Below are 25,448 nucleotides of genomic sequence, written 5' to 3'. Positions count from 1 at the left end.
TACTTTCAATGTATTTTATCTGAGGCAGTTATTATCGGTTACCGGCTTTTTAGATTACTGACTTGCCTTCGTTATTGATTTTTTTAGGGCCAATAGTAGAGCTCGAATACACGGGATGGCAGCATGAATCCAAATTGCAATAAAGCTTGAATACAGTATGTGTAAAGTACAGCATTTGCACTGTAAAAATTTATTTATAAACACATTCAGAATCGTCAATATTTTTCACTCATCTTGAACTATATTTGACTGTTTTATATCATCAAAGGAAATACTTGGATTTGTATGACTGAATACGTTGCATAAATTACTTTCTTGCAAAAAATAATTATAGACTAAAATAATTTTTGAAAAAATACTCCAGGTTTCTAGCATAAAAAATCTGCAATATAAAAGCAAGGTCAAATCACTAATCCTTATTTGTCATATAAATCAAGAAATTTTTATTATTTCAAGAGACACATACTAAAATGACATTTATGGATTATAGGAAACTGAAAAGTTAAAACAATTACATAAAACAATACATAAACAGACTACATTCAGTAAAATAACATTTTATTACTAGACTAACTATAAAAGCGGTATTATGTAACAAAAAGTGCTTTTTAAGAAAGTTAGACAGAAATGGTTTATTAATCAATCTATCAGAGCATTTCATTACTTCGATTAACAAATGTTTTATATCCTATAATTTAAAGATGAAACTGTTCGATATGGTTTTCTCTAATATATTCATCAATGCCTCATTCTATAATGATTCTCAATAAAAATAAATTCAATAAATGTATTAAATTTAACCATTTCGTCTGTCAAAATATTCATCAAAGGTTTTGAGTGGTTATTCGCAGCATTAGTTAAGTTTCGAAATTTCATGATTTCATTCAAACTGCACTCACTCATTTGAACAAGCTCATATTCTATCAACCAAGAAATTTCGAATTTCAACCCATCCATATCAACATACATTAGATGATAGTGAATTTTAAAGAGATTCGTCTCTCTTTGTTCTAACAAAGTGTCAATGATCTAATTAATACATTTTTATATCATAATAAATCACTCATACAATTACTGTTCAACAGAGGTTTATATCATAAAACTTATTATTAACTTATGTGGTTAATATTTACACATGTTTTCTTGTATTTATATTATTGTTTGATCATTTTATCTTATTTGTTAGAGGTGACAATTAAGACGAATTGATGACTCGTCTTTGCTGATATACTGACAATTAGTGTTCTAACACATAATTATTAATTTTCAAAAGTGGAAAGTATTCGTTGTTTCAAAAAAATTTTTTTGCATCTTATGATTCATTGCATAAACGTTATTTTCGTATATTTAAAAAAAAATTAATAACATCTCTCTTACTACTGATTCACACACAATGGAAATGTAAAAATAAAATCACATTATGTATTTTATGTGTTTGTCAGTCAATGCACATCCCTTAATATTTGTAAGTAATAATTGTGTTTCAAACGAAAATCTATTACTTGCATATCAAACTATTTTATCAAACTATATTAGTATTATCACTTTTCACCATACTGGCGTATTAAATAATCACTAGTCTTTGATGAAATTGAAATTCAACAATGACTTCGGTGGCATCCTTATCAAACCGCAATAAACAATGTCTCCCAACCAATTTCTCAGCTACTTTCAGTTCCACTTAAACTGATTTCGAACAAATGTATCAATAAAAAATGCAGTTTAAAAGACAACGACCGTTTTATTCTAAACATGTTCGCATAAAGAACAACACAATGTTTTACATTAATGAAAACATTCATATGTTCCAGTACTAAAAGAAAGGCTTTGAGTGTATGATTTAGTTTAACGCTTAAAAAAAATTACAGAAAAAATAGTTATTAAATACACAGAGGAAGCTTTTCTTTATTCTCGCCGAGATAGCCAACCTTTATTAAAGTAATACGCGTACTTTTGCATGGTCAAAGAATCCTAGTTACCCATGCGTGTTAATGAAATTGGAGTTGTATTATTTTATTTTTACTTTCTCGCATTTATTCACAATTTTTTTTTGTAAAAAGTTTTCGAATTAATGTGAAAAATTGCATTTGTCAAATTCTTAAATCTTTAAAGAGATTGCGAAAACTGATCGACACTTTGTGCATATATGTCACACATAGCTCATTCACGTCGTAACATTATATTAATTCGTCTCTTCGTATTAATCGTAGTACAAAAGAAGTCGAATGTTATTGTTCTTCAAAATTGCTCTTAATAGTGAAAAATAAAAAATGACAAAAATCTCGCCCTTGCTCGTATAAGTACGAAAAAAGACGGTTATCACGCACCTTTTTCAGTACAAATTGCATATTTATATCGAGTATGTATAAAGTAAAAATTAATCGACGAGATATCGTAGAGCACGGACGACGCAGGGTGCAATGGAAATTCCGTCGTCACCGCCGTAGTGATGTCGTCATCATCGTATCGAGAACGCGCACCGAGCAGTCGCTAGGTGCAAGACGAAAGTACGGCAGACGATCACTTGCAGGCCTTGGTAGCGCGTATGGCCTTGCAAATGTCGATCCACGGATGGCCGTAGGAACTACAGATGTCGCAGACACTGGAAGCCGGAGTCTCGAGCAGCTGGCGCCGATCTTTCACTTGGTCAACGTCGTCATCGTCATCGTCGTCGTCGTCGTCGACGTCATTGAGCCGAGCCGTGGGACTGGCGCTGGACGCGCCGCTCTCGCGCTTCGAGCCACCGCCTTTGCCGATGCCCGAGTCGTCCGAGTGCTGATTGTGTTGATCGCGGCGCGAACGACGCAGCTTCTTGCTCGAGCGGCACAGCGTGGCGGACAGTTGAAGCAGATCGGCGGCGCTCGGTAGCGAGGCGTTGCTGCGCAACCGATGCGGCAGCGTGGCCGAGTTGTAGGACGAGCGCTCGAAGAGGTTCGGCGAGCGCGAACCCTTGATCGACGACGACAAAGGAGACAATGGGGTGAGCTGCTGCTGCTGATGATGGAGGCCTCGCTGTTGTCTGCTGCTTCTGCTGCCGCTGCCGGTGCTGCTGCTCGGCGAAGAGATGCGTAAGCACCGCAGCAGACTAAGTCAATCATTGAGCAGACCCTGCGACACGTTCACCAGCTGCTCCTTTAGCACGCGGAAAGATGGTCGAACCTCGGGGCAGTGTGCCCAGCACTTTCGCATTACCTATACAGAACACATATCGTTCAGTCTCAAAACTAGTCTTATTATCTTACCAAAAGTATATCGCGCCTGCAAGATAAACGTACCTCGTAAACTTCTTTGAAGCAGGCTTTCGGTCTTTCTAGGATAATTCCACGTTGAACGCGCTCGACGACTTCTGTATTCTTTAGTCGACCGTAGGGCATCTTACCGCATGTGAAAACTTCCCACATAAGGACGCCGTAAGCCCAGACGTCGGATTTCGAGCTGAATCGAGTGTAATTTAGGACTTCTGGTGGAGCCCACTTTATCGGAAACTTTGTGCCGCCACTGCTCGTGTATTGATCGTCCAATACATACCTTCGGAGTGAAACGAATGCACGATATTACATTAAAATTTTATTTTTTATTTTTATCGTTATAGAAATTGAACATTAAAAAAATGTTCATACCTTGCTAAACCAAAATCAGCGACTTTGACGACGTTCTCCGAGCCCACGAGACAATTACGAGCGGCTAAATCTCTGTGGATGTAATTATGTCTTTCCAAGTAAGCCATTCCCTTGCATACCTGAAATAACAATGGACGATTTTGTCACTCGACTGTATCACCGATAAAATGAGTTTTCCGAAGATTTCTCTCGCTCGAAGTCGTATATTTTTCAAGGTACACTCATTTTCCGAGGTCTTTTATTCCACTACGGAAACAAAGAGGTGCATTTTATAAGTCGATTCGGAAATCAATAACTACTTGAGAGCAATTAACTCTTTAATGCCTTCTCTAAAATTTAGGTCGCAAAAAAAGGTAAAATTATCGGCATTCAAACGCTAGAGATTAATCCGATATCGCGCCGTATTAAATATTTTCAAGCAAATAAAAAAAGCCAATAATTACGACACGAGGATTTTGCATAAAATATTCAAACTCGCGGATACATTGTCGAGTGTTTCCCGACGACTCGGCGGCAGCGACGGCTTGACACGCTTAAGAACGGCGCCACACCACTTCCTCGACATTTACCTGTATGCACATGTCCAAGAGCAATCCAACATTGGCTCCGAGTGTATTTTCGTGACGGCGCAGATAATTGAGCAGAGATCCGTGACGCATGTATTCCGTTACAATGTAGATGGGCCTGTCCTTGCTACAGACGCCGTACAGCTGGACTAGGTTTTGGTGTTGCAATTTCCTGAAATTCAAATGCGCATTCCATTGTTAGTCGCGTCGTGCCTCGTCGTGACTCGTTGCACAAGCGATTCGTCGTGTCGCCCGCACAACGCACACCATACGTAACGTCGTCAACGTGTCGAGAGCAGAGAGGAGCTATACTCACGTCATCACTTTGGCCTCCTCGATGAAGTCGTCCTCGGACATGGTGCCCTCCTTCATCATTTTCACGGCTACGTCGATGGATCCGCGCCATTTGCCACGACGCACGACGCCGAATTGTCCAGAGCCCAGCTCCTCGAGCAGATGCAGCTCGGCCGGGTCGATTTCCCATTTGTCTGTGGACACACGAAAGTATTATATTAAAACGATGAATTTCTCGCGCGCATTTATCGTTAAAACGATAAACCGATAATCTGGGACAGGGCGACGGCGACTCGCGGGGTACTTTTGCACGCCCGAGAAATCTTGCGCGGCGATAAAACTGCGAGCGTCGATCTCGAACTTTTAAGAAATTCACAAACTTTTCGCGTTGTATACGTATATACACTAATGTAATTGATTGAACTGACGCGCAGGTATCACAGCTTATGGTGTGAAAAGTTTTATTAGTTGACTTGTCGGAAATAGAAGTTTTACGATTGACTTTTTTTCCTCTCTCCAACGTAAGGAAAAAAACCTTTCAGCGAGGCGCCAAGCTAAATAAATAAGCCGTTCAAGAAGTTTGAAAGGCACATCAAGTTTTACGTTTACAAAAAAAGGAGCAGCAGCAATAGTTCGACCGGGCGTTAAAATTTTTTTGAATCGTAGCAATGAATCGAGGGGGGAAAAATGTTACCATGACTGAGTCCAGCAGTGGGTGGTACGGGCCGGTCGCAGGGGCTAGCTTTGAGTCGACTGGCCAGTCCGCCGCTGTTGTGTCTGTGATAATTAACGAGATCCGGGATGGAGCCGCAGCAGTGCTTTTCCGACAGATAAAACTCGCCTCGCTGGTTCTGCTTTATGTGATAATGCTTCACGTGCGGATGTGGCCTGAAAGAAATTTTCCAGCATATTATAACCGCACACACACACAGTTCGACGCATAAAAGTTCGCCTCAGAAAAAAAAATTGTCGTCGTGTCATTCGGGAAATTGCACACTTACACTTTCGTGTAGAGCGATAGCGTGTACAAGCCTTTCGTCGACGAATTGCGAACCACGAAGCAGCCCTCCTTGTCTTCCTGTTTGAGAAGCGACTCGGCGCGTTGCCTCGACATGTCACCGACGTACCACCTGAAACGAAACGTCATCGTTAATTAGAAAATTATCTCAAATTTTTCAGCTGATGGTCGTTACTAATTGTCGTGTACTCACTCATATTTTTGGAGACCCAAGAGTTCTTTTTCTTTGACATAATTGCTGGGTATGTAACCGATGGAACTGAAAACAAAAGTACGACATTAGATGGCAATTCAAGTCGGTATGCAGATTTGATCGAATCGGAAAATGAATTATATATCTTACCCGTGCTCGTCTTTGACTTTCCACCAGTGCTCCTGCGAATCATCCAGCACCTCGTATTCCGCACCCTGAAACAATTTCATTTCACGATCAATCCTCGAGGCGCGCTATTGTCGCACGATATATTGATAATCCATATCGCGCGCGTCGCGGCATAGGAAGAGAGGGAATATTCAAAGAGACGAGATATAAATGGTATAAGGTATATTGATGCGAAGAAGGACATGCGAGAGAGCTTTATATTTGCGGTTCGATATGAAGTGAGTATAAATGTAACGTGTTTGAACGAAACTCTATACTCGTAGTAGAAGCAATAAAACGGGGCGAGCTTTTTACCTTTTCAAGAGATAAATCGCCACCTTCAATAGCTCGAAAAGGGTATAGAGCCACTACCACTTTACTTCGAATCATCAGTTTATCCTGAAAAAGAGAGAAAAAAATATATATGATATGAATGAAATGCGAATATTTTGTATGTAAGCTCGCTGTGTGTATAATTCATAGCGAAGGCTTTGAAAAAAAATTCGCAATATTTTTTGCAGCGAATCCTGCATTATTTTGAAATTGCAGGTGTGTTCGTGAAAAAAAAATGAGAATAAAAACTTACTTTGGCCTTGGACGAGGGCGTCCCAGGCGTTCCACCCGGCATCACTGGAGTCGATGGTGTCGCTGTAACAAAAAACAAAACGATCGACAAATTATTTGCAAGCTCTTTAACCGCTCTTTGTGCATTTAATATATTCTTTTTGTTTATAGTACTTAAAAACACAACCGTATAAAGTGTAACGCATCAATGTAAGTACTTTTCCGATAAAATTGTAAAATGTTTATCAAAGGCACACTCGGATAACGCGAGCGAACCGCTTGACGTTAATGAGGCGCATTTTTCCATCTCGTATATAATATACTATTAAAAACATAGGCGTAAGCATTGGATGTATATATTGAATTATAAAAGCACTCGAGTACCAAAGAAGTCGTCGCTGCCAAAGCCAAAGTGGCTTTCTTCGAGTTTTAAAAATAAGACGAAAAAAATAGCTTATAAAATATAAGTAACGACGCGGGTAAGAGAGAGAAGGAGAGCGACGGGGAGAGGAAGAGGCGAATCGATGGCTCGAAACTCTCTCTTTATCGATGCTGCCAGAGCTCATTTCAGGAACGTGCGATTCTACGCTCTGCACAACTCTCTGCTGTTCAAGCCTCGGTCGGCTTGAGCGTCGAGTGTCTCGACTACTGTCGCCGCAGCAGTAGCAGCAGCAGCAACAGCAGCTGCAGTTCGCGTTCACTTTGGCCATTAATTCGCCCCCAAAGAGGAGCATATAAATTGCTCCAATTTACCTTTCGATCTGTGTACTCGACGAGCCAATCGTGTTTATACATATATAGCTAGGCTACGGGCGCGTTAAGGGCTACTTTGATCTGTCAATGACTACTACTAGTAACGTCGCCGCCGGGCGGAGCACAATTAATGCCACACGATTCTATGACTCGATCAACGAAAAGCTATTATGCAAATAAGCGATTCCCAGCCGAGCAAGTGCCTTCCCGAATCAATTCGCAGGAGAGAGACTATATACGGGGGGATTATGAATTTATAGACGCGGAAAAAAACCGAAGGATTTTACAAAAGTCAATGGAGTTTTCAATAATTGTGAATCGACTCTCGAGCGAGAGCGTCATCGATCCGCGACTGATTTATCGAGGACGCCGATTGAAATAGTTTAGAAAGAAGAGGCGCGCACAATAGATATATAATACGTGTGCGCGCGCGTTTATTTGCAGGCAAGTTTGTCGCTTAAACCCAGCGCAACGCGAGGCTTGACTATAAAGTGAGTTTAAAAGCGATCGAGCGCATTCTCGCGCAATTAATGGCGCATTTTATCGGCATTTTGTCATTTCGGGGCTCTTTTACAGTCGGCCGAAACGACGCTTTGGAAATTAATGTTAAGGTTTATTACTTCGCAGTTAAAAAATAAAAAAATTAATAATAAATTGCTCAAACGTAGTTTTGAACGCGCGGACATTTTTCTGCGACGCGAGCGATTTTTCTGAGTCGTGGGAGCGATGCTGCTTGAAGTATATAATATAGTTCAAGTTTATACGCGCGGTACGAATACAGGCGGTGAGTCATGTACCTACACAAGAGTCCTGCCTTTTTGTAGGGAACGCAGTTGCCCTACCGAAAAATCAATATCCTTGCCCTAACCGAAGTCTGATTAATTTTGCTACGGTAAATGTTCTTTGTTGTAAAATTTAAAACGATAAGTAAACACAAAAACGCGATTTGCTTATTTTTACGGTAAAAAATGTCAACAAAATCTTCGATAAAAGCGGATATTTCTCAAATATTCACTCTGACGGGAGAAAAATTCACAATACGTACCAAACTATTCCACAAGAGCATGCCACTCGATAAATGGCGAATTGAAAAGTAAACGAAAAAAACAGTAACAATTACGTCAAAGTTCATCGAAGCACACTCAAACACACGCATACACACATGTGCACTTGGATAAATGTTCCTTCTGCAACAAACTAACTCTCTTTCTCTCTACGTACGCCTTAATTCGCACGAGCGTGTGTACACGTATAAACACTCACGGAACGGCGGCAGCGTAGTAATCTCATCCTCGGCGTCCTTATAGCCGGCGACTGACGCAACCCCTCGTTACGAGCCGGCATGTCGGCGGCGGTGTTACTACACGTACCATTGTACGAGCGCCCCGTGCAGCAGCGACAGCGGCAGCCCTCGCGGGCGCGCTCACTCCCTTTTATTATTCGCTGGGTTTCAGGTTTTTTTCTCTCTTCTTCTTCGTCTTCTTTTGGCTCCTGCAGCGCTGTAGTATATAAATATAGCAGTGTCCCTCGTATGCCACGCGTACACTTGCAATACGAACGACTACGCCCTTATATGCCTGTCTCTGCAGCACTAACACATACGCGCGCGGCACGCGAATGCGACTATCCTACGAGATGATGAGTCACGCTACATCCTCGAGACGCGAGGTATTTTTTTGTATACAAGTGGATGTGATCCCAGCACTGAACCAAACAACGCGCACTCCTCGGCGTCGCAGTCATTTTGTCCTTGTTACTTTACGAAGCAAACTTCACTCGCTGAAGGCCCTTGTGATACTTGCCGGGCGACGCGCAGCCATGTATGCCTCGAAAAGTCGAGTCGCGATCAGCCGGCACCCGCGCGCGAGAGGAAAAAAAGTATCGATCGGCCAATATCTATACGACGATCCACGGCCGGATTGAAATGGAATTAAGATACGTCGAATGACATTTGAAAATTGATTTATAAACAATGATACCGAGGCGAAAGAAATCGCGTGCGGTGCAGCGGCAGCAGCACCAGAGAATATATAAAGTGCAGTAGCGGCCGGCGTGAGGTGCGCGCTCGCCTCCGCGTCTAGTAGTCTCCACCCTGTCTAGACAAAATCAATGCGACCTCAACCTCTTGCAACCCCACTACTGCTGCACCAACAGCACGGCACAGCGGCAGTGGCAGCGGCAGCATCGTTGCGCGAGACGAATCCAACCCCTCCACTTATGATTATGCTCCTTCCGCAGCACGATTCTCTTTCTCTCTGTACATATCTTTTGCAGAGTCGTTTTATTTACTACTATTACTGCTACTACCTTGCTGCAGCCCTTGAGAACTGCGAGACAAGTACACTATATGCACCCAATGCGCGCGTGTGTACAGGGCCACTGTAGGTACGCCAATAATAATGCATTCACGGGTTAAAATCTCGTCTCGCAAAAGAGGTCTTTTCCATTACATGTCGTACGCGCGCTTGCAGCGGGGAACATATCTAAGCTCGACAAAGAATGGCGGCTCCTGCTCTGCACCGCGCCGCATTGTTCGCCGGGCTACTACTTTAAATATCCTGTATACTTTTAATTACATTACGTAATGTACAAAATGACGTACTGCTGCACGGTTACTTGGCATTGCGTAACGACGACGTATACGAGTGCACAGAGACGCTCGTCGTGGCTGTTTTAAAAATTAGAAATTATTCGTTCGTGAGGTGTAATTAATTAAGAAATTACACCGAGCGAGTTGCCGCGTCTCTGTATACGAGCGCGCGGCTCGTTTAATAAAATGCGAGACTGTATACGTTTCATAATTGCTAATTAATTATTAAAGTGATGACTCGAATTGGTTAATAATTGCGAACCAAGTGTCATTATTCGTGTACGAGTACGTTTTAACTGTTGTCAGGAATACCGGTGCAGTTTTGGTTCGAGCAATGATGAAAATTACTTTCCACACTTTATAATGAAGTACGAGATAATATTCGAATGAACTTGAAAGTATTTTCACAATTTTAAATAAAGCAGAATGGAGTAGTCGATAAAATTCTCAATCTCTAAAGGCCATTAATCGATATTTTGCTTCGACACAATACTAATTTTTTAATTTTTCGTTAATTATTATCAGTATTGTAATTGCTCACTATTGTCACTGCAAAGATAAAATTAAAATTTTACTCCAAGGTATAATCTTTGAAATTCACACATAATAAAAACAATAATATTTTTGAATCTATTAACAAATGGATTATTGGAGTATTGCATTTCTATCTTTATTGTGCACCTTGAATTGTATTTATAAAATGTTTGCATTTTTTTAAGGGATCTTCACAATTTATTTAGTTATTTTTTACTGTACATAGTTCATTTCTGTAAATAATTTTTTTTTCACACAAACTACCAAAAATTGTCTGCGTCTGACGAGCTTTCAGTAACATTAATTTAACGCTATTTCACTACGAAGCGCGAACCGTATCTTTTGAAAATTTCCCCGAGGAGTAGAGATTTTGAATTTACTCGTACACAAGCCATTTTTTTTAATTCAGACGCTAATACTCGAAACCAACTGATGCTGGAAAAAAATGTGCTCGTCAACTGCGCTCATGAATGCGATTGCATTATTTATGGCACAAAGTTGGATGTAGTCCCGGCGTAATGTTAAAGCATAATAACTCAAATGGCCAACGCAACGAGCGTAATATTTCAAATTTTTTTAAAGATAATATACACGCACGATGCTGCTTTTCGCGTGCCATTTCGACCGAAAAAATAAATTTTTTTCATAGCTTGCGTTTTTAGCTCTCAAGTTGGGCGTAAGCATTAAAATAAATAATTAATGTAAAATAGTGAGATTAGTTAAGTGTAAGTCCTTGAGCTCGAGTCACTCGAGAGAAGGAGATAACTCACAAATTATAAACGAATAAGTTTCCACACAAAAAAAAAAATTTGACCCATATACATTAAAGAAATGATGAACAGAATATGAATTTTTCATATTCACTTTAGAAAATGTCATTCGGACATTAAAAATGAAATAATAAATTTATGAAACTGTCTACTCAAAATTCAAAATAACTTTTTTTTATATATCTGTAATATACATAAATAGTGAGCGCGAGACGTAAATATTATGGGTTATTTTGGACGTGTAAAAAAAATTTCTTCGACCTTTATAGGTAAGCCGTGATGATTGTTCAATAATTTAAGAAAGCTAAGAATGACATGCTCTTGATGAATCGATGCAGAATGAAAAAGAACTCATGTAATAAATACGTAGCAAGCACCCCGAGGACGGAATACACGATGTCGAGAAAATTTATTTACAAGTAAGAAACTGCTGCAATAGCAAGAGAAGTACCGAGCAACAAAGATAGATGAGACGCTGAGTGCTAAATAAAATAAGACACCGTAGAGCGTCGTACGTACACTTGCGCAACTATAATGCATAACTCGCGGGGATGGAAAAAAGCGAATGCAGAGTAGACGGTAGCGCAGAGAGAAAAAAAGGAAGAGAAGCTGGCAGGTCTCGCTGCGCACACGGGGTACGAGCACACGTACAAGGATAAAGATACGCGCTGAATATGTCGGGAGAATATCGTCGGTGCACTGCGCGACATTGGCGCACAAGCCAATAGTAAAGCTGTACCTACGTGTCCCCTGGAGTGCCCCATGCGCCAAATATTCGTCGCCGATCCCTCGCGAGAACATATTCTTCCATATTGGCGCGAAATTTCGTTTTTTCTCAATTCTGATATCAAGCGAGAAGTACAGAACTATCATTGGCAAAAGAACGGAGTCTTTTATCTCTCTCTCTCTCTCTCTCTCTCTCTCTCTTTCTCGGTATCAGAATAAGAGGTATACAAAAAAATTTTAAAAGAGACTGCCACGGCGTTAGCCTGTGTGAGCTTCTTTTATAACAAAAATTTCTAGCTCTTGTGCTGTCGTTGCTGCTGACGAGGATTTATACCAACCCGAGCTTTACTTCTGTACTCGTTTTCTCTCCTTTTTTTTTACTGCTCTTCGTACATTTTCGTTCGAGTTTTATATAGATCACGTTCCAACGATGCAGTCTTTCCTTTTTTTCTGTCTCGATATAATCCGATGGAGTCGACAATGGGCAATAAATTGTAACAGATTAAGATATAAAATTGTGACGAGGCTGTGAAAAAAGGTTAAAAACCTCACGCGTTAATATGACCTTCATCGCTCTCAAACTTCGATAATTTTCAGAATTTTTCGTTGTTCTTTAATAAACAAATTTTTAATTGGAATTTTCTTCCTCCGAATCTCGAATGGTGTCTATACGATTTGTTAAGAAATGAAAACATATTCCAAAATACGATTGCGCGTGGTAAAAAGCAATAAAAATATGCACTGTACATAATAATTTTAAATTGTTCACTTGATCACTTGACTCATAAGGCTCAAACTTGCCTTCACTTTCATTCAGTACTTATATGCAAAAAAAACATATGTTTGCAAGGATTTTCATTCTTCTGGTCTAGATTCATCCATGGTTTTGTATACAAAAAGGATAACGCATCTATTTGAATACGAATCATTTCGCTAATAATAATTAGCATCGCCGTAGAACCTTGTTTATAAGAACGCCTTATATTTGTCAATACAATGTCCCTTGGAAAAATTTCTGTAGTAGAAAGCAGTCAAAATCTGCGCAATATAAATTGAATATCGTCACTATTTACTTATATTTACATATTATTTACTTATACTCATGATCGTATACTATAACTAGTTCTCAAGTGATTTTATACAAGTCAAGTGTGGATTCTTTAATTAGTCGCCTGTAACTATATTTATGAACAAAAAAATAATTAACAAAATAGAAAAAGGACAAAAAACTCTTACAGCAATAGCTGCAGAATTTTAAATTTCGAGCAGAAGTGTGTCTAATATTTTTAAAACAAGCATAGAATTGCGTCTAAAGTAGTAAACAGAGAAAGCAGTGTTAGCAGTGAGAACGTTAAGAACAATTTTACAAATAAGCTTTTTACAAATTTACCTATCATTTTAATTTTCTATAGGTAAGGCTCAGAACCTTTTAAATAATCGCGCGCTCGGGGTCTACGGATTTGGACACACTTTTGGTATTATAATACATTAAAAAGGGTCCCAAAACCGAGATTGCAGATCCTCGTACTTCTCGTACGTGCCACGCTCCATATGAACTTTTTTTTCTATTTTTACCGAGTCTGAAGTTATTTTGGACTTGAAAGTCCAAAAAAATTCCTGAAGGTACATTTCTGCAAGTCAAACAACCTCGAATTTTTTCAAATTTTCTGAATGCTTCAGCGCTCCAGAAAAAAACATTCAAAATTATAAATATTTATTTACGGTGGTGCAATTTGAAACAAAGCCTGAACATTTTTCCACTTATTGATGGCATAAAAATTGTTTCAGATATTTTCAGAACAAATTTTGTCGAGTTTTAGAGCCAAAAAACCTTATTTTTAACAAAAAGAGGTCGTAAAAAAACTTCGAATTGAACAACAATTTTTTTTATATTCATTTTTATGTACTCCATATGCCTAAAGCGTGTTCAAATCTAACAACCTCCGTCACATGACTAGTTAAAAAATTCTGAACTTTACCTATGTATATTTAGTGTCGTGTAATTTTTTACAATTTTAAAAGAAACATCGAAAAGTAGTTGTTACAATTTTAAAAGGTGCATTTAGAAGAAAATATGGATGGTTTCGAAGCAAGTTTAGTGGAGTGGATGGAAGCTAAACACGCCCAAAACAAAACTGTTGTATTAAGTACTATACAAACTCAAGTTAAGAAACTTAGAAAAAAATTGAACGTTGATGTTAATCCTGGTCCTGTCTGGCAAACATATTTTGAAAATAAGTACTCTATTATGTCTAAAATATTAAGAAGCGATAACAAGAAGAAAATTAATACGAAAAATAGCACCAGTAAGTTCTTTATATATTCACCTATTATTTTATATGAATTTACTTATGAGTACTTTTGAACGCGGCGCGCGTTAAAGAGTCAGCGAAAATTGGATTTTATTGACCGTGAATCGCGCAGCAAATACTAAACAATCAATTTGCACCTAAGACAAAGGAAGGAACCAAAAGCTACTGTGAATTACTCCAAATAATTACTCGTTCGGTAAAATTGTCAAAATTAGCTAAAAAGTTATTGGATCGATGCGCGCCGTAACGAAAAAACGAGCTCGTGTTTCGATATTTATGTTTCGAATCGACTTTTTATCGCTGTTATAATTACGAAATGATCTCGCATATCCTTTTTTTCATTTCTTTTCTTATTTTCCAAAGGGAGTCGAACGGGGTATTATAGAATATTTTTGTTTAAATATCTGTAAACCAGATAGTACTTGCTAAACATTAACGCGATAGGAACAAGTGTTCATAAGAAACTTTATTCGGAGAAAAAAGTGCGGTGCAGTGCTTACGTTGACAGAATTCAGCTAGGCAAGGCTCACTGAGCCAAAAATCGCAAGCCCAAAAAGAACCAGTGACAAAGCAAAGCATCGACTATGTCAAATCACTCGCAGTGAAAAACGCCGAAGAATGACTTTCTTTTTGAGTGGTATTCTTTTTTTTTTTTTTTTTGAAAAGTAGCAATCACCGTTAAGAAAATACCTTAAAAAACGCTGTTTCTCTATTCATATTTTTTTGTGAATAAAAAATTCTTTTCTCTACTTCATCTCGTAATCGTCTGAAAATGAGAATTAAAAATATATATAAGCTCGAGTTAGACAGTGTGTCACGCGCTGCCACCACCAATGAGTTTTGAATCGAGCTACAAATTTTTCGACTAACTTGATTTAGACTGAAAAGGCTTAATGAGGCGTACTCGCGTGCTCTGAAAAGATCCAGACTTCTTCCTACTTCCTTTTCATTAGAAGTTAATCCCCTCGAGGCTCTAATTATAACGTAATTGTTCGCGCAAGTATTTCTCCAATAGATGCATTGCAGTTAAATTCGTTTACTCTGCGCTTGTAAGTGTGCGCACGTATGTGCCTATGTATGTGAGTGTGTGTGTATTTATGTGTGTGTGTGCGCGCAGCATTGCAGCCCAAGGAAACTTCGCAAGGCGTTCGCTTTTCTTCGGCAACGGAGAGAAAACGCATAGCACACACATGCATACGCGCTATTCACATGCGCATGCATAACTTGTACGTTTTCCAAAATTCATGGCAGGCCAATAGTAGGGAAAGTCTTAAAGTTCAAAATGCTCGGAACTTGTATCCGTATAAGTTTGGGGGGCAAAATCCTTGAATTTTCGCGTGCGAATATATTCATGTTCTTATATGTAAAAGAAACTGTTGCGAACGAGCGAGTGAACGCGTCGAAAATCCTTTTTTTTCGCCAATAGTTTGTACCACGAATAGAGATTCCACTCTGTTGTACAATGTACATGTTTTGTTCGCGACGAAATTTTTTTTGTCGTTTTTAAGATTACAATAGTTCGTTGTTCCTTTCGAAAGTAATATTTTGATATCTATTCAATGCTATAAATCAGAGTATTAATCATTTCAACGTAAACATCATCTCAATTGCTCAGTACGGAAACAAAGCGAAAATTGCTTACAATCATATGCATCATTATCAATTTGTCTCGACACTATTGACGTAAGTTTCTTCTTCACGCTCGTAGCAATTTTTTCCTCTTTCATTTTTTTTTCACCTTTTTTTTTCAATATCGCGCGAATGCACTGTGGCTCTACCCAAAATTAGCCTCGGGTTCTTTCGAGCGTCGCACGCGTGCGGCGATGCGCCTCTGAATAATGTAGAGATTTTTTTTCAAATGCCAAGAATGCAGACTGCGGAATATATATGAGCACCGCAAGGCAAGATATTACTAAACGTGTACGCGACGCTGGGGTACCGGACCGACGACGCTGTGTGAATTTACGCATGCAGTTTTCTAGTTTTCTATACGCTGCAGCAGCAGCAGCAGTAGCAGTAGCAGCGTGAAAGCTTCTTCGGAAATTTGTTTTTTCAATCGACAAAAGTGCATATAAAAGCTCGCTCGCGCGCGCGAAGGCTCTGCAAACGTTCATTTTCCGATTCACGCACGCTCGATTTTGTTTGTGTTTGCGGGAGGAGAAGGCAGTAGATTGGCAAAAGTTTCACGGTATTAGATGCTCGTCTCGCACATCGTTTTTATTGCAGGTAGTATAGCATACGATGAGAATGTCAATCTCCCTTTTGGGAAACTTTTCGTGTAGCGCATAGATCGCAGTTCCTGATTTGAAATGAAATTGATGCACTCGGTCGCATCTCGACGATCGCGGGATAAGCTATCACTTGAAAATAGACGCTTATACCCACTGGCAGAGACGGCGAAACAAAGTAGTTTGAGAATCAGTTTCAAATAACTTAAACGACGCAAGGCATCGAATTATACGATTGCTAACGGCTTCTTTTTCGTTGACTCGAGCTTTTCTGCATTAGCTCGAAAAATCAAGCGTATTCTCACGCGTATACAGCAGATCGAATGGCAAGATAATAAAAATGGTGCATATCGGGACTAAAAGATCAAAGGTAAAGCTTTCGACAAAGAACAAAGATGTGCATAGATAGAAATACCGAAAGGTATACGGATGCAAAGAAAATATGGAGAGAATATAAGCAGCAGCAGTGTGCTGCGGGTGCGCATTTCCTGGCGTAATCTTAGTTCCTCGTTTTCCACTGCAGCTCTCTCACGCTTTTCCTCTTTCTTTCCCTCTCTTTTGCTCGTACGGGATACACATAGAATGAGTGGCTCGTCTTTAAGTAGCTTGGAAAGAGGCGAAACGTCTTGCCAAACCCAGTACTCCTTTCTCCTCCCAATTGGAAAGTTCGCTCTCTATCTTCTATCTCTGCTTTTCAACTCTCTTTCTCGTTCCATTCTTTCCTCATTTTGGCTTCTCTCTCTCTTCCCTCTTGTTCTCTTTCTGCAAATACTCACACAATCGCGCCCGCACAAGCTCACGTACACGCCTACTATAGGCTCTTTCGTGTGATGAAAAACGAGTAAGTATAGGAACTCTTTTACCAACTGCTGCTCTGCACAAGACCCCCTCAATTGTCCCGGATTTTTCTTGGCAAAAGTACTGGCCTCCACTCCTGTGTGCCTCCTCCAGCGGCAGCGGCAGCGCCTGCCTTCCTGACTGAAATATTAAAAGCGTATCGCTGGCTCTTTTTGCAACGAGCCCCCGTTTGTCTTGTGTGTGAGCTTGCACCCTATACTTGGATCGTCGCAGTTCACACTTTCTTAAGAGTTTCGAATTCGCGCATGCTAAAAGTATACACTCTCTCGGTGGGAGCAACATAAAATCGTCCTAGCTGCATTATAACGCTCGGCGTGATAACCCAATACTTTTCCCCTCCAAAGTGCAGGTGTGCACGAGAACACAACAACCGTGCGCTCCATCGAAGCACCGAGGCTATATAGGAAAAGCCAGATTATTTCTTAAAAGCTCGTTCGATCGTGTACCTGCAGTACTCCCCTCATCGAACTACGCCATTGAATTCATTTATAATTTTAGCCTCGAGCGCGCGCCTAGTGCATATGAGAAGCTTGCGCAAACTATTATTTTTCTTCTTTTTTTCAGCCTGCTTCGTATATAATGGAAAAAAGCCGTGAAAGGGTAAAACCTTTTATGTTCAAGATAGCTTTACACTTGTACGCTTGCCTCTTGCGCGCTGCAGCAGCAACCGAGTGCTCGGCATTGTGTGGAGCTTGCGATGCATGCACATACATAGCCCGTATATTTATAGAATATCAAGAAAAAATTCAGCGATTACTTTGGCGTAACGTTAAAAAAAGAACATCAAGACGTGCAAAAAAGGAGTAGCCGTAAATTTTCTTTTTAAATTTTCCAGACTTTCGAGCACGCTGCTGCTACAACTTGCAGTTTCTCGATTAAATTCAAAAGAGACCGAATACCTTCGATGAAATTCTCTCGTTCTTCGAGCCTTGAATAGGAGGATCTTTGTGCATACGATCGACGCAGCAAAGATCAATTAATAGTCCGAGCCTTTACTCGAGTCTTAATTCAACTCGACGTTACCAGCTCGAGTTTTCTTTTGATTATCGATCCTGAAAAGGCGAAATTCGAATCGAAGCAAAGCCGGCTAAACGGATATACATGCTTAACGCGGTTACAACTTTCCTCGAGCGCAGACTCGAACTAGCTCCGAGAGAGCATTGATGTTGATTATATAGACCGAAATCGGTGCATAAGTTTCTCGAGCTTACAGCAGTACGCGGGAAAACACACACACACACATACATATATATACACACGGGCGCAAGCTCGCAGCAAGAACACAGCAAATATCGCGTAGCGGCAACTGCCATAAGATGAACACAGCGGCAGCAAGCCTTGCGGCTTATACACAACTAAGAGAGGAAACTTTAATAAGGTTGGCAAGAAGTCATACGCGCGCGAACACCTGGCTAAAAGCTCGTTTTCTCTCTCTCAAACAAGCCGCAAGATAAAAACAAGATATAGCCGAGAGCTTTCGAAGTTGCAGCGAGTAACTTGACAATAAGGCATATCTTTAGATTTACTTAATTTATACGGTACTTTATTTCTTCGAGTTGAAGATAAGAAAAATTCTGTACAAATAAGAGATATTCATCCGTTTCGGAAAAAGTGTTTGCATACATTTTCATTGGAAATATAAGCTCAAGGTTAAAAGTTATATTAATCAAATTGAAGTTTCAATCAATCAATCACATTTCTTGCATATAATACACATTTTAAAAAATCAGCACAATATTTTCGCCCATTCTGAATGATAGCTGTAAACCTCGATAGTATTTCAAGCGTATACGCCAAATAAAGGAAAGCAAAAACGTATTTCTGCGACTAGTTACTGCAATTTAACGACGTAGCAATGAAATTGTCTGCCGTGGTCTATATGCACTGAAATCGCACACACCGCATGCATATTCATGACCCTCCGTCGCGGTGTGTGATCGACAGTCGATTTATGGAACTCCCACTGTCTCTATGTGTGCGCGAATAATATACGTTTATAATATGTGTGCGTGAAATTCACTCGAACGGAAGCTTTACGTTATTTTATGTCTCTCTTTTCTTTCTCTCAAACTCTTTACGCATCTTCTTCTCGTAAAATCATAATTTGTGCATCAAGCAAGCGCTCAGGTACACGTGCGCGCGTATATAAAGAGCAGAATGATAATTAAAGCAATGGTCCGAGTGGTGCGCGTGGCGCGCGAGGCTCGAGCTGCTCGGCATTAGGCTGGGCGTGCGGGCGGCGCGCGCTCGAGCGACCCAGTTTCGACGTGCTCGGCAAGTACACACACAGTCAGTAGTAGTCACGAGAGCGGGCACAAACGAGTCGGCAAAAATGTATATACGACTCTGTCTCTGGCTCTGCAGTGCAGCAGCAGCAGCAGTATCAGCAATGTAGCTCTATATACGAAAGCGGCAAAAATAAACAAGCGCCGCACGTACACACGTACAGAGAAAGAGAGAAAGAGAGAAAGAGAGAGTCCGAGTATATGCACACTCCTACATCAGTGCAAGCAGGGCACGTCTATATAGACGCAAAGTCAGAGAGCACTAAGAAGAAACGAGGTAATTACGATCTCGGCGAGCTCCGTGCGGATATACATGCTACAGTTGGGAAAAGCCGTTGCAGCAGCACTATTCGTGTGCAGATACGTGGCAGCAGCTCTACGTAGCACCCGAGAGAGACAGAGAGAGAGAGAGAGAGAGAAAGAGAGAGAGAGAGAGAGAGAGAGAGAAGGCTTGAATGAAGAGAGAGACTGATGAGAGAGAAGCTAGCTGCACAGTTGGTAGTACGTATTACACGCGCACGTGAACGAGTGCGAACTGCGAACTGCAGTAGATGCTGCTGCACACACGAGTATCTATGCATGTATGTATGTGTACATATAGACAGACAGACAGACAGACACGTACAGGTGCGCAGTTCCGCGTCTGGGAGCCTCGAGTGTGCACAGTGCACAGTATATGAGCTTGCACGTGTATATGTATGCACATATAGAAACGAGCTTGCAGCTGCACAGAGTAAGAGAGAGAGAGAGAGAGAGAGAAGCGACGATGTGAGCGCGGAGCATCGGCTCCAGAAGAGGATCGTTGGCTCGACTGCGCGACAAATTGATATCAGCCATACACGAATCAACAGCCTATGAATGATTACATTCCATCACTGTGTGTACATACGCGCTAGACTTTCGCGTCTACAGCACACAGAGAGCCCGAAACTGCTAATGCCCGTGGAGAAACGTACATTTATATAGTACGTCTCGAGACTTTCCCGATCTATGATCCGCGCAGACAGTAGCAACGAGTATGCTGGAACGAGACCGAGAGAGAGAAGCAAAATTCATTCGATAACGAGCTTTGTAATAGCTCGGGTACAACGGCATTATTCATTCCGGACTCGGAGCGTTGCGTTCGCCGCTTATGTAAACCCAATGATGCGGGCTTACTTATCGTTTGATTATATGCATAACCCGACTCGCGAGCTGTTTGCTTCTCGTTCGTATACAATATATTGAGAATTGCACCGCAACCAAAGTGTAAGAAAGAAAGAGATAGACCGATAGAGAGAGAGAGAGGAAGAGCGCAACCCGCGAGCTTGATTATCGAATTTAATTCAAGTACGAGGCAGCGGTGGCAAGAGAGCAACGCCAGAAGAGTTACACACACACAGTATTTTCAAGGGTTTTACGGCTTTTATGCAAATCAAAGGAGTCTCTTTCCGAATCTACGCGCGTATATATTACGTGTATACACAATTTGCGTTCAACCAGCTGCCGTGTAGCAGCAGCTCCAACGAAAATACTATCTCTTGAATTTTTCACAAATAACGCGAATACATTTTTCATTACAATTATATTCTCCGGCTAAAGTAAAATATTTTCACGTCTAATTACATTATGCGTTATGATATTTTTTATTCACACTCATGCCGCGCATCATTTTCCAAGAGCAATGCGAAATTCAGCGAAGAGAGAGGAGAGTAAAAAAAAATGAGTCCTAGAGTTTGAAGAGGTATTAGCTAAATGTGATGTACGTGTATGCAAAATTGAGAAAATTTCATTCTCTCGACTCGCCCTGGAGCACTATAGTAGTAGTGGCAACAGCAGCAGCAGCAGCAGTAGTAGTTATACATACAGTATAGGTAGGCCGGGGCTCTCTACTGCAACTCTCGTAGACTCCCCAATGACGGAAAGGTTCCATCTGCATATGCATAGAATCGACCTACATCATATAACGAGCTGTCACGTGTGTACGCGTGTGTACACAATATATGACTTGCCAGACGCAGGCGGCGGCAACAGCGGGGGGAGGGACGCCAACGATGACAGAAGCAGCAGCAGCGTCAGTTGGCATGTCTCTTTTTCTCGAGAACTTGATGCCTCGAGGCATCACCAAAGCTGCATGTCGTGCAATGCACGCCGCTTCGTATACGATGTACACTGCACGACGTTGAGCGAACGAGAGAGAGAGAGAGAGAGAGAGAGAGAGAGTTCAAAGATAGAAGCAGCAACTCAAACTATTACCAAGTCGGTATTATAAAAAAGAAGAAAAAGTCATGTAGAAGAAAGATAAAGAAGTGCCATGTTCGTTGAAAAAATACATGCACGATCGACAAAAACGAAAACAACGAAAAAAACGAAAACGACTCGTGGGATATATCATAGTTAAGCATCGAAAAGTTAGAGGTTTATGCATAGCTTGAAAAACGCGCACCATAGGGCGTCTATTAGCTTACGAATCATTTCGCTAATAACAATAACAATAATAAGCACTGCGGTAGAACCACGTTTCTACGAATGCCTGGTGGTTGTCAACTCAATTTCCCTTTAAAATATTTCTGTAGTAAACATTTTCACATGTGAAAATTACGCCTCTCTAATAAGAATTCAAAATCTGTCACAATCTGCTCAATATAAATTGAGCATCGTCATTGTTTACTTATATTTACTTATTATTTACTTATGGTCATTACTATATACTATAATTAGTTCTCAACTGATTTTCATTGAGTCGACAAGTATGGATTCTCCAACTCAAAGATCGTCTACAACCTTACTTAAGGAAAGATTTGAAAAAAAATTAGTGGATTGGTCAAATGAAGAACGCGATAAGAAGGATAAAAAAAAAAAGAAGGATGAAACAATAGAACCGACCACAAGATCCATTTTTCTTAGAATCGCTACGGCTATTGCAGAGAGTTTAAAATATGATTTTATTGCCGATTATGAATGGTCAAAAAAATTTGTAAAGAGGAACATGATAGTGTCCCAAATATTAATGGAAACTGAAGAAAGGATAAAAATAACTAATAATAATGATTATACCCGTAATTTTTCTATAAATTTACCTTTTATTTTATATGTATTTACCAAAAAATAATTTTTTACGATTTTAAAAAATACATCTCTAGAGGATAAAAGGGAATGCGAAACAAAATTATTAGAGTGGGTAGAAAAACTACGCCAAAACAGGGAAACTGTTGAAGAAGAATCGATACAAAAGGAGGCTGTGACATATTTAGACGAGACTTGGATAAGAGAAAAAAGACATTATCTTTTCGATAAGATATGGCTGAAAGGTTTTAGACGTATGCACAATCATGTGTCTGAAATAATAAGTAAAGAGAAGAACACTACGAACAATAGCACCAGTAAGTTTTTTATATATTCACATATTATTTTATATAAATTTACCTATCAGTAATTTTGAATGCAACGCACGTAGAAGAAGCTCTTTGAGTGCCCGTGGAAATTAGATTTTATTGACCGCGAATCGCGCAGCAAATATTAAAAATGCAACTTATTCCTGTGAACGAAGAAGGTACCAAAAGTTAGTTCGAATTGCTCTTAACGCTTCTTAGGTGTTAGAGCGTATCATTTGAGTTACAACACCCAAGTAGTCTACTCTTATTTGGAACTTGAATGATTACGTGACTCTCCATGAGTAATTTTGTGATAAAAATCACTAAAATAATGAAAAAAAATTATGATCAAAAGCTCGGGCAGACATACATATGGGTCAGATCACCGCGCCCCAGGTTGCGTACACTACTTAACTGCGGGTGATCTAGCACTGAAGGTTTGCTCTGAATATGAAAACAAGTAAAACGCAGTTTTTAAAAAACTTAAACATCAAAAAACAAAAAAGAAGAAACAATTAAAATCGCAAATTATGTATGAAAAAACTTGTGAAAATAGCTGTATCAATATTTCCAAATCAATTTTTTCGATTTAAGACCTACTAAAAGCCGTTACAGTATTTTTTCAACATTTATACATTAAAATAGGAATAATCACATTTTTAGGAGGAAGGCTATTTGCGAATGTATGTTTTTTTCTTTCACTCTTTCTTTCTCGTCGTCAATTTAACAACAATGCAAGTTTGGAGCTGTGTGTAAGTGTGCCGCATCGCTCGTTTCGAACTATTCGGTTGAATTCTACTTTTCCCGTGTATACGTTGTCGCGTTCTCTCGCGAAACTCCATAAAACTAATTCATTTTGTTTGCTGAAACTTTGCCGGTGGTGTGTATATATACACCACCCGTAGAAAAGAGAGAAAAAGAGAGAGAGAAAGAAAGAGAGCTGTAACATAGTTTTGCCACAGCGCGCTTAACAATATTATTGAAATTTGCGGTATAAATCTTCGACACAGTGTCGCGCCCCGACGATTGTTTTCGCAAAGTCTGTACTTTTACAAGCAAAGATGTATCATAGAAAGGAGGAAAAAAGTGCAACGAATTTTGGGAAAATCGATGCGCGCCGTCTCACTAGTCTTGAGAAGTACAGCGGAAACGATAGAGACGAAGGCACGACTATATATTCTTGCAAGAAAATTACATAGAAGCAAACGTGGCAATGTCGAGTAGAAGCTACAGAGACACGACACGAAACAATCGAGCTTAAATTCAGAGCTCGAAACAATGACTAATAATAAAGCTCGGCTGCTTCGAAGGTACAGATCAATCTAGCTCCGTTTCTGCTTAATTCCTCGGCGAGGCGCGCGGTGAAAATAGTGCCGCTGGCAGTCGAACGAAAATGCCACTCTCTGTCTCTCGATGCTCCAGCTCGAGACAATCCTCGCGTGCCTGTTTATTGGCAAAAGGAGGCATGCTCTCGCTCTCTCTATCTCTTTCCTCTCTCGGGGGCTTACGTGTTGTGTGCGTTAACGGGCGCCAAACGTGCAATTTTCGATGCTATGATAACGACCGTGAAAAGAAAGCGAAGCTCGGCAGCTAGAAATTCGATACCGTAAATCTAGTACGTGCATCGCGGGTGCGTTTTATGATTTTTTTTCCTGATTTTTTTATTTGCCACCGATACCAAAGCTCGCGTTACAATATCGCGATACAGTCTATAATAGCATTGTAGGTCTTTGAAAAGCAACGGGATGAACTTCAGAGAGGTACACGGTATCCTTAAAGTCGCGTGTAGATACACAGGCTCCGTATCTCACTTCATATAACCAAGCTCTGGTCTTTGAGAGCGAGAGATAGAGATAGAGATAGAGAGAGAGCGAGATGAGTGAGATATCGTGCGTATCAGTAATTACCCGTCGCATTGGAAACCAGCCCTATCTCCCCGAGCCACCCCCACTGCTCTGACTCGTTCGCTACCGACCTTATATAGGATGCAGTGTATACGGTGAACAAGAGCTGCCGAGCCAAGCCACTGTGGTAATTATGCTGAGCGCGCGCAATTCGGATTGCTGCTACTCATACACACACACGTACACACTCACATATGCGTTCGATTCGTATATATATATATATGTACTACACTAGGAGCTAGCACACGTGTGTGTATATGTGCGTGTGTCTGTGCCTCTGTTGCGGTGACACGATGGCATCGATTGCTGCGCCTCGGGCTCGCGGAAATACATTCCGGGCGCGCATCATTAACCTGCACCACGCCAGAGTACTGCGCTTTATACCTGCGTATACGTATACGTAGCATGCACACACACACACACACTCGCACGTGCTCGAACCTCTACCCACTATAGCTCTATAGTTTTTCGTCAATATATAGCGATGACGACGATCGTGCCGATATGATATTGTGGCGAAAGCTAACACAGAAGAAGAGGCGCACAAAGCCCAAAGTTTATTATAACGAGCGCCGCGCTCGACATTGATTTTTTTTTTTTTTTTTTTTTTTTTTAATCATCGTTGTCAACGCGAGCGTGTATGAATTTTTTAATAAAAAATCAACAGCTGCGAAAAAGCTTAATCGCGATAATACGCGAGCTTAAAAGCTCG

At 40.4% G+C, this 25,448-nt stretch overlaps 2 protein-coding genes across 12 annotated transcripts in view; one reads left to right on the top strand and one right to left on the bottom strand.

The window, feature by feature from the left end:
* Positions 1 to 419: 419 nt before the first annotated feature.
* LOC106657739 (tyrosine-protein kinase Btk29A) overlaps positions 420 to 25,448 on the bottom strand; it is a 99,941-nt gene continuing 74,912 nt past the window's right edge. For 4 of the 6 annotated variants that reach the window (XM_023462611.1, XM_023462612.1, XM_014379402.2 and 1 more), the window contains 11 exons: positions 6,446 to 6,507; positions 6,175 to 6,258; positions 5,842 to 5,906; positions 5,692 to 5,757; positions 5,482 to 5,610; positions 5,175 to 5,368; positions 4,503 to 4,674; positions 4,190 to 4,358; positions 3,621 to 3,739; positions 3,276 to 3,528; positions 420 to 3,192 (listed from right to left, as the gene is read on the bottom strand). In XM_023462611.1, coding sequence (XP_023318379.1) covers positions 3,091 to 3,192; positions 3,276 to 3,528; positions 3,621 to 3,739; positions 4,190 to 4,358; positions 4,503 to 4,674; positions 5,175 to 5,368; positions 5,482 to 5,610; positions 5,692 to 5,757; positions 5,842 to 5,906; positions 6,175 to 6,258; positions 6,446 to 6,507 — 1,415 coding nt within the window. In that variant the 3' untranslated portion in view covers positions 420 to 3,090. Of the gene's footprint in view, positions 3,193 to 3,275; positions 3,529 to 3,620; positions 3,740 to 4,189; positions 4,359 to 4,502; positions 4,675 to 5,174; positions 5,369 to 5,481; positions 5,611 to 5,691; positions 5,758 to 5,841; positions 5,907 to 6,174; positions 6,259 to 6,445; positions 6,508 to 8,221; positions 8,325 to 8,439; positions 8,503 to 25,448 lie in introns of those variants that run through there. The other 2 variants (XM_023462613.1, XM_014379404.2) reach the window with 2 other exon arrangements.
* The window catches only part of LOC106657740 (hepatoma-derived growth factor-related protein 2), a 95,269-nt gene continuing 82,685 nt past the window's right edge, over positions 12,865 to 25,448 (top strand). Inside the window, exons 1-2 of one of the 6 annotated variants that reach the window (XM_014379411.2) lie at positions 12,865 to 13,138; positions 13,853 to 14,102. In XM_014379411.2, the coding sequence (XP_014234897.1) occupies positions 13,871 to 14,102 (232 nt within the window). In that variant the 5' untranslated portion in view covers positions 12,865 to 13,138; positions 13,853 to 13,870. The other 5 variants (XM_014379410.2, XM_014379408.2, XM_014379407.2 and 2 more) reach the window with 5 other exon arrangements.

Source organism: Trichogramma pretiosum, unplaced genomic scaffold (genome assembly GCF_000599845.2).
Source record: "Trichogramma pretiosum strain Unisexual culture from Peru unplaced genomic scaffold, Tpre_2.0 scaffold79, whole genome shotgun sequence".
NCBI classification, from domain to species: domain Eukaryota; kingdom Metazoa; phylum Arthropoda; class Insecta; order Hymenoptera; family Trichogrammatidae; genus Trichogramma; species Trichogramma pretiosum.
The sequence above is the reverse complement of the archived record's forward strand: the minus strand, read 5'-3'. Positions and strand labels throughout refer to the sequence as shown.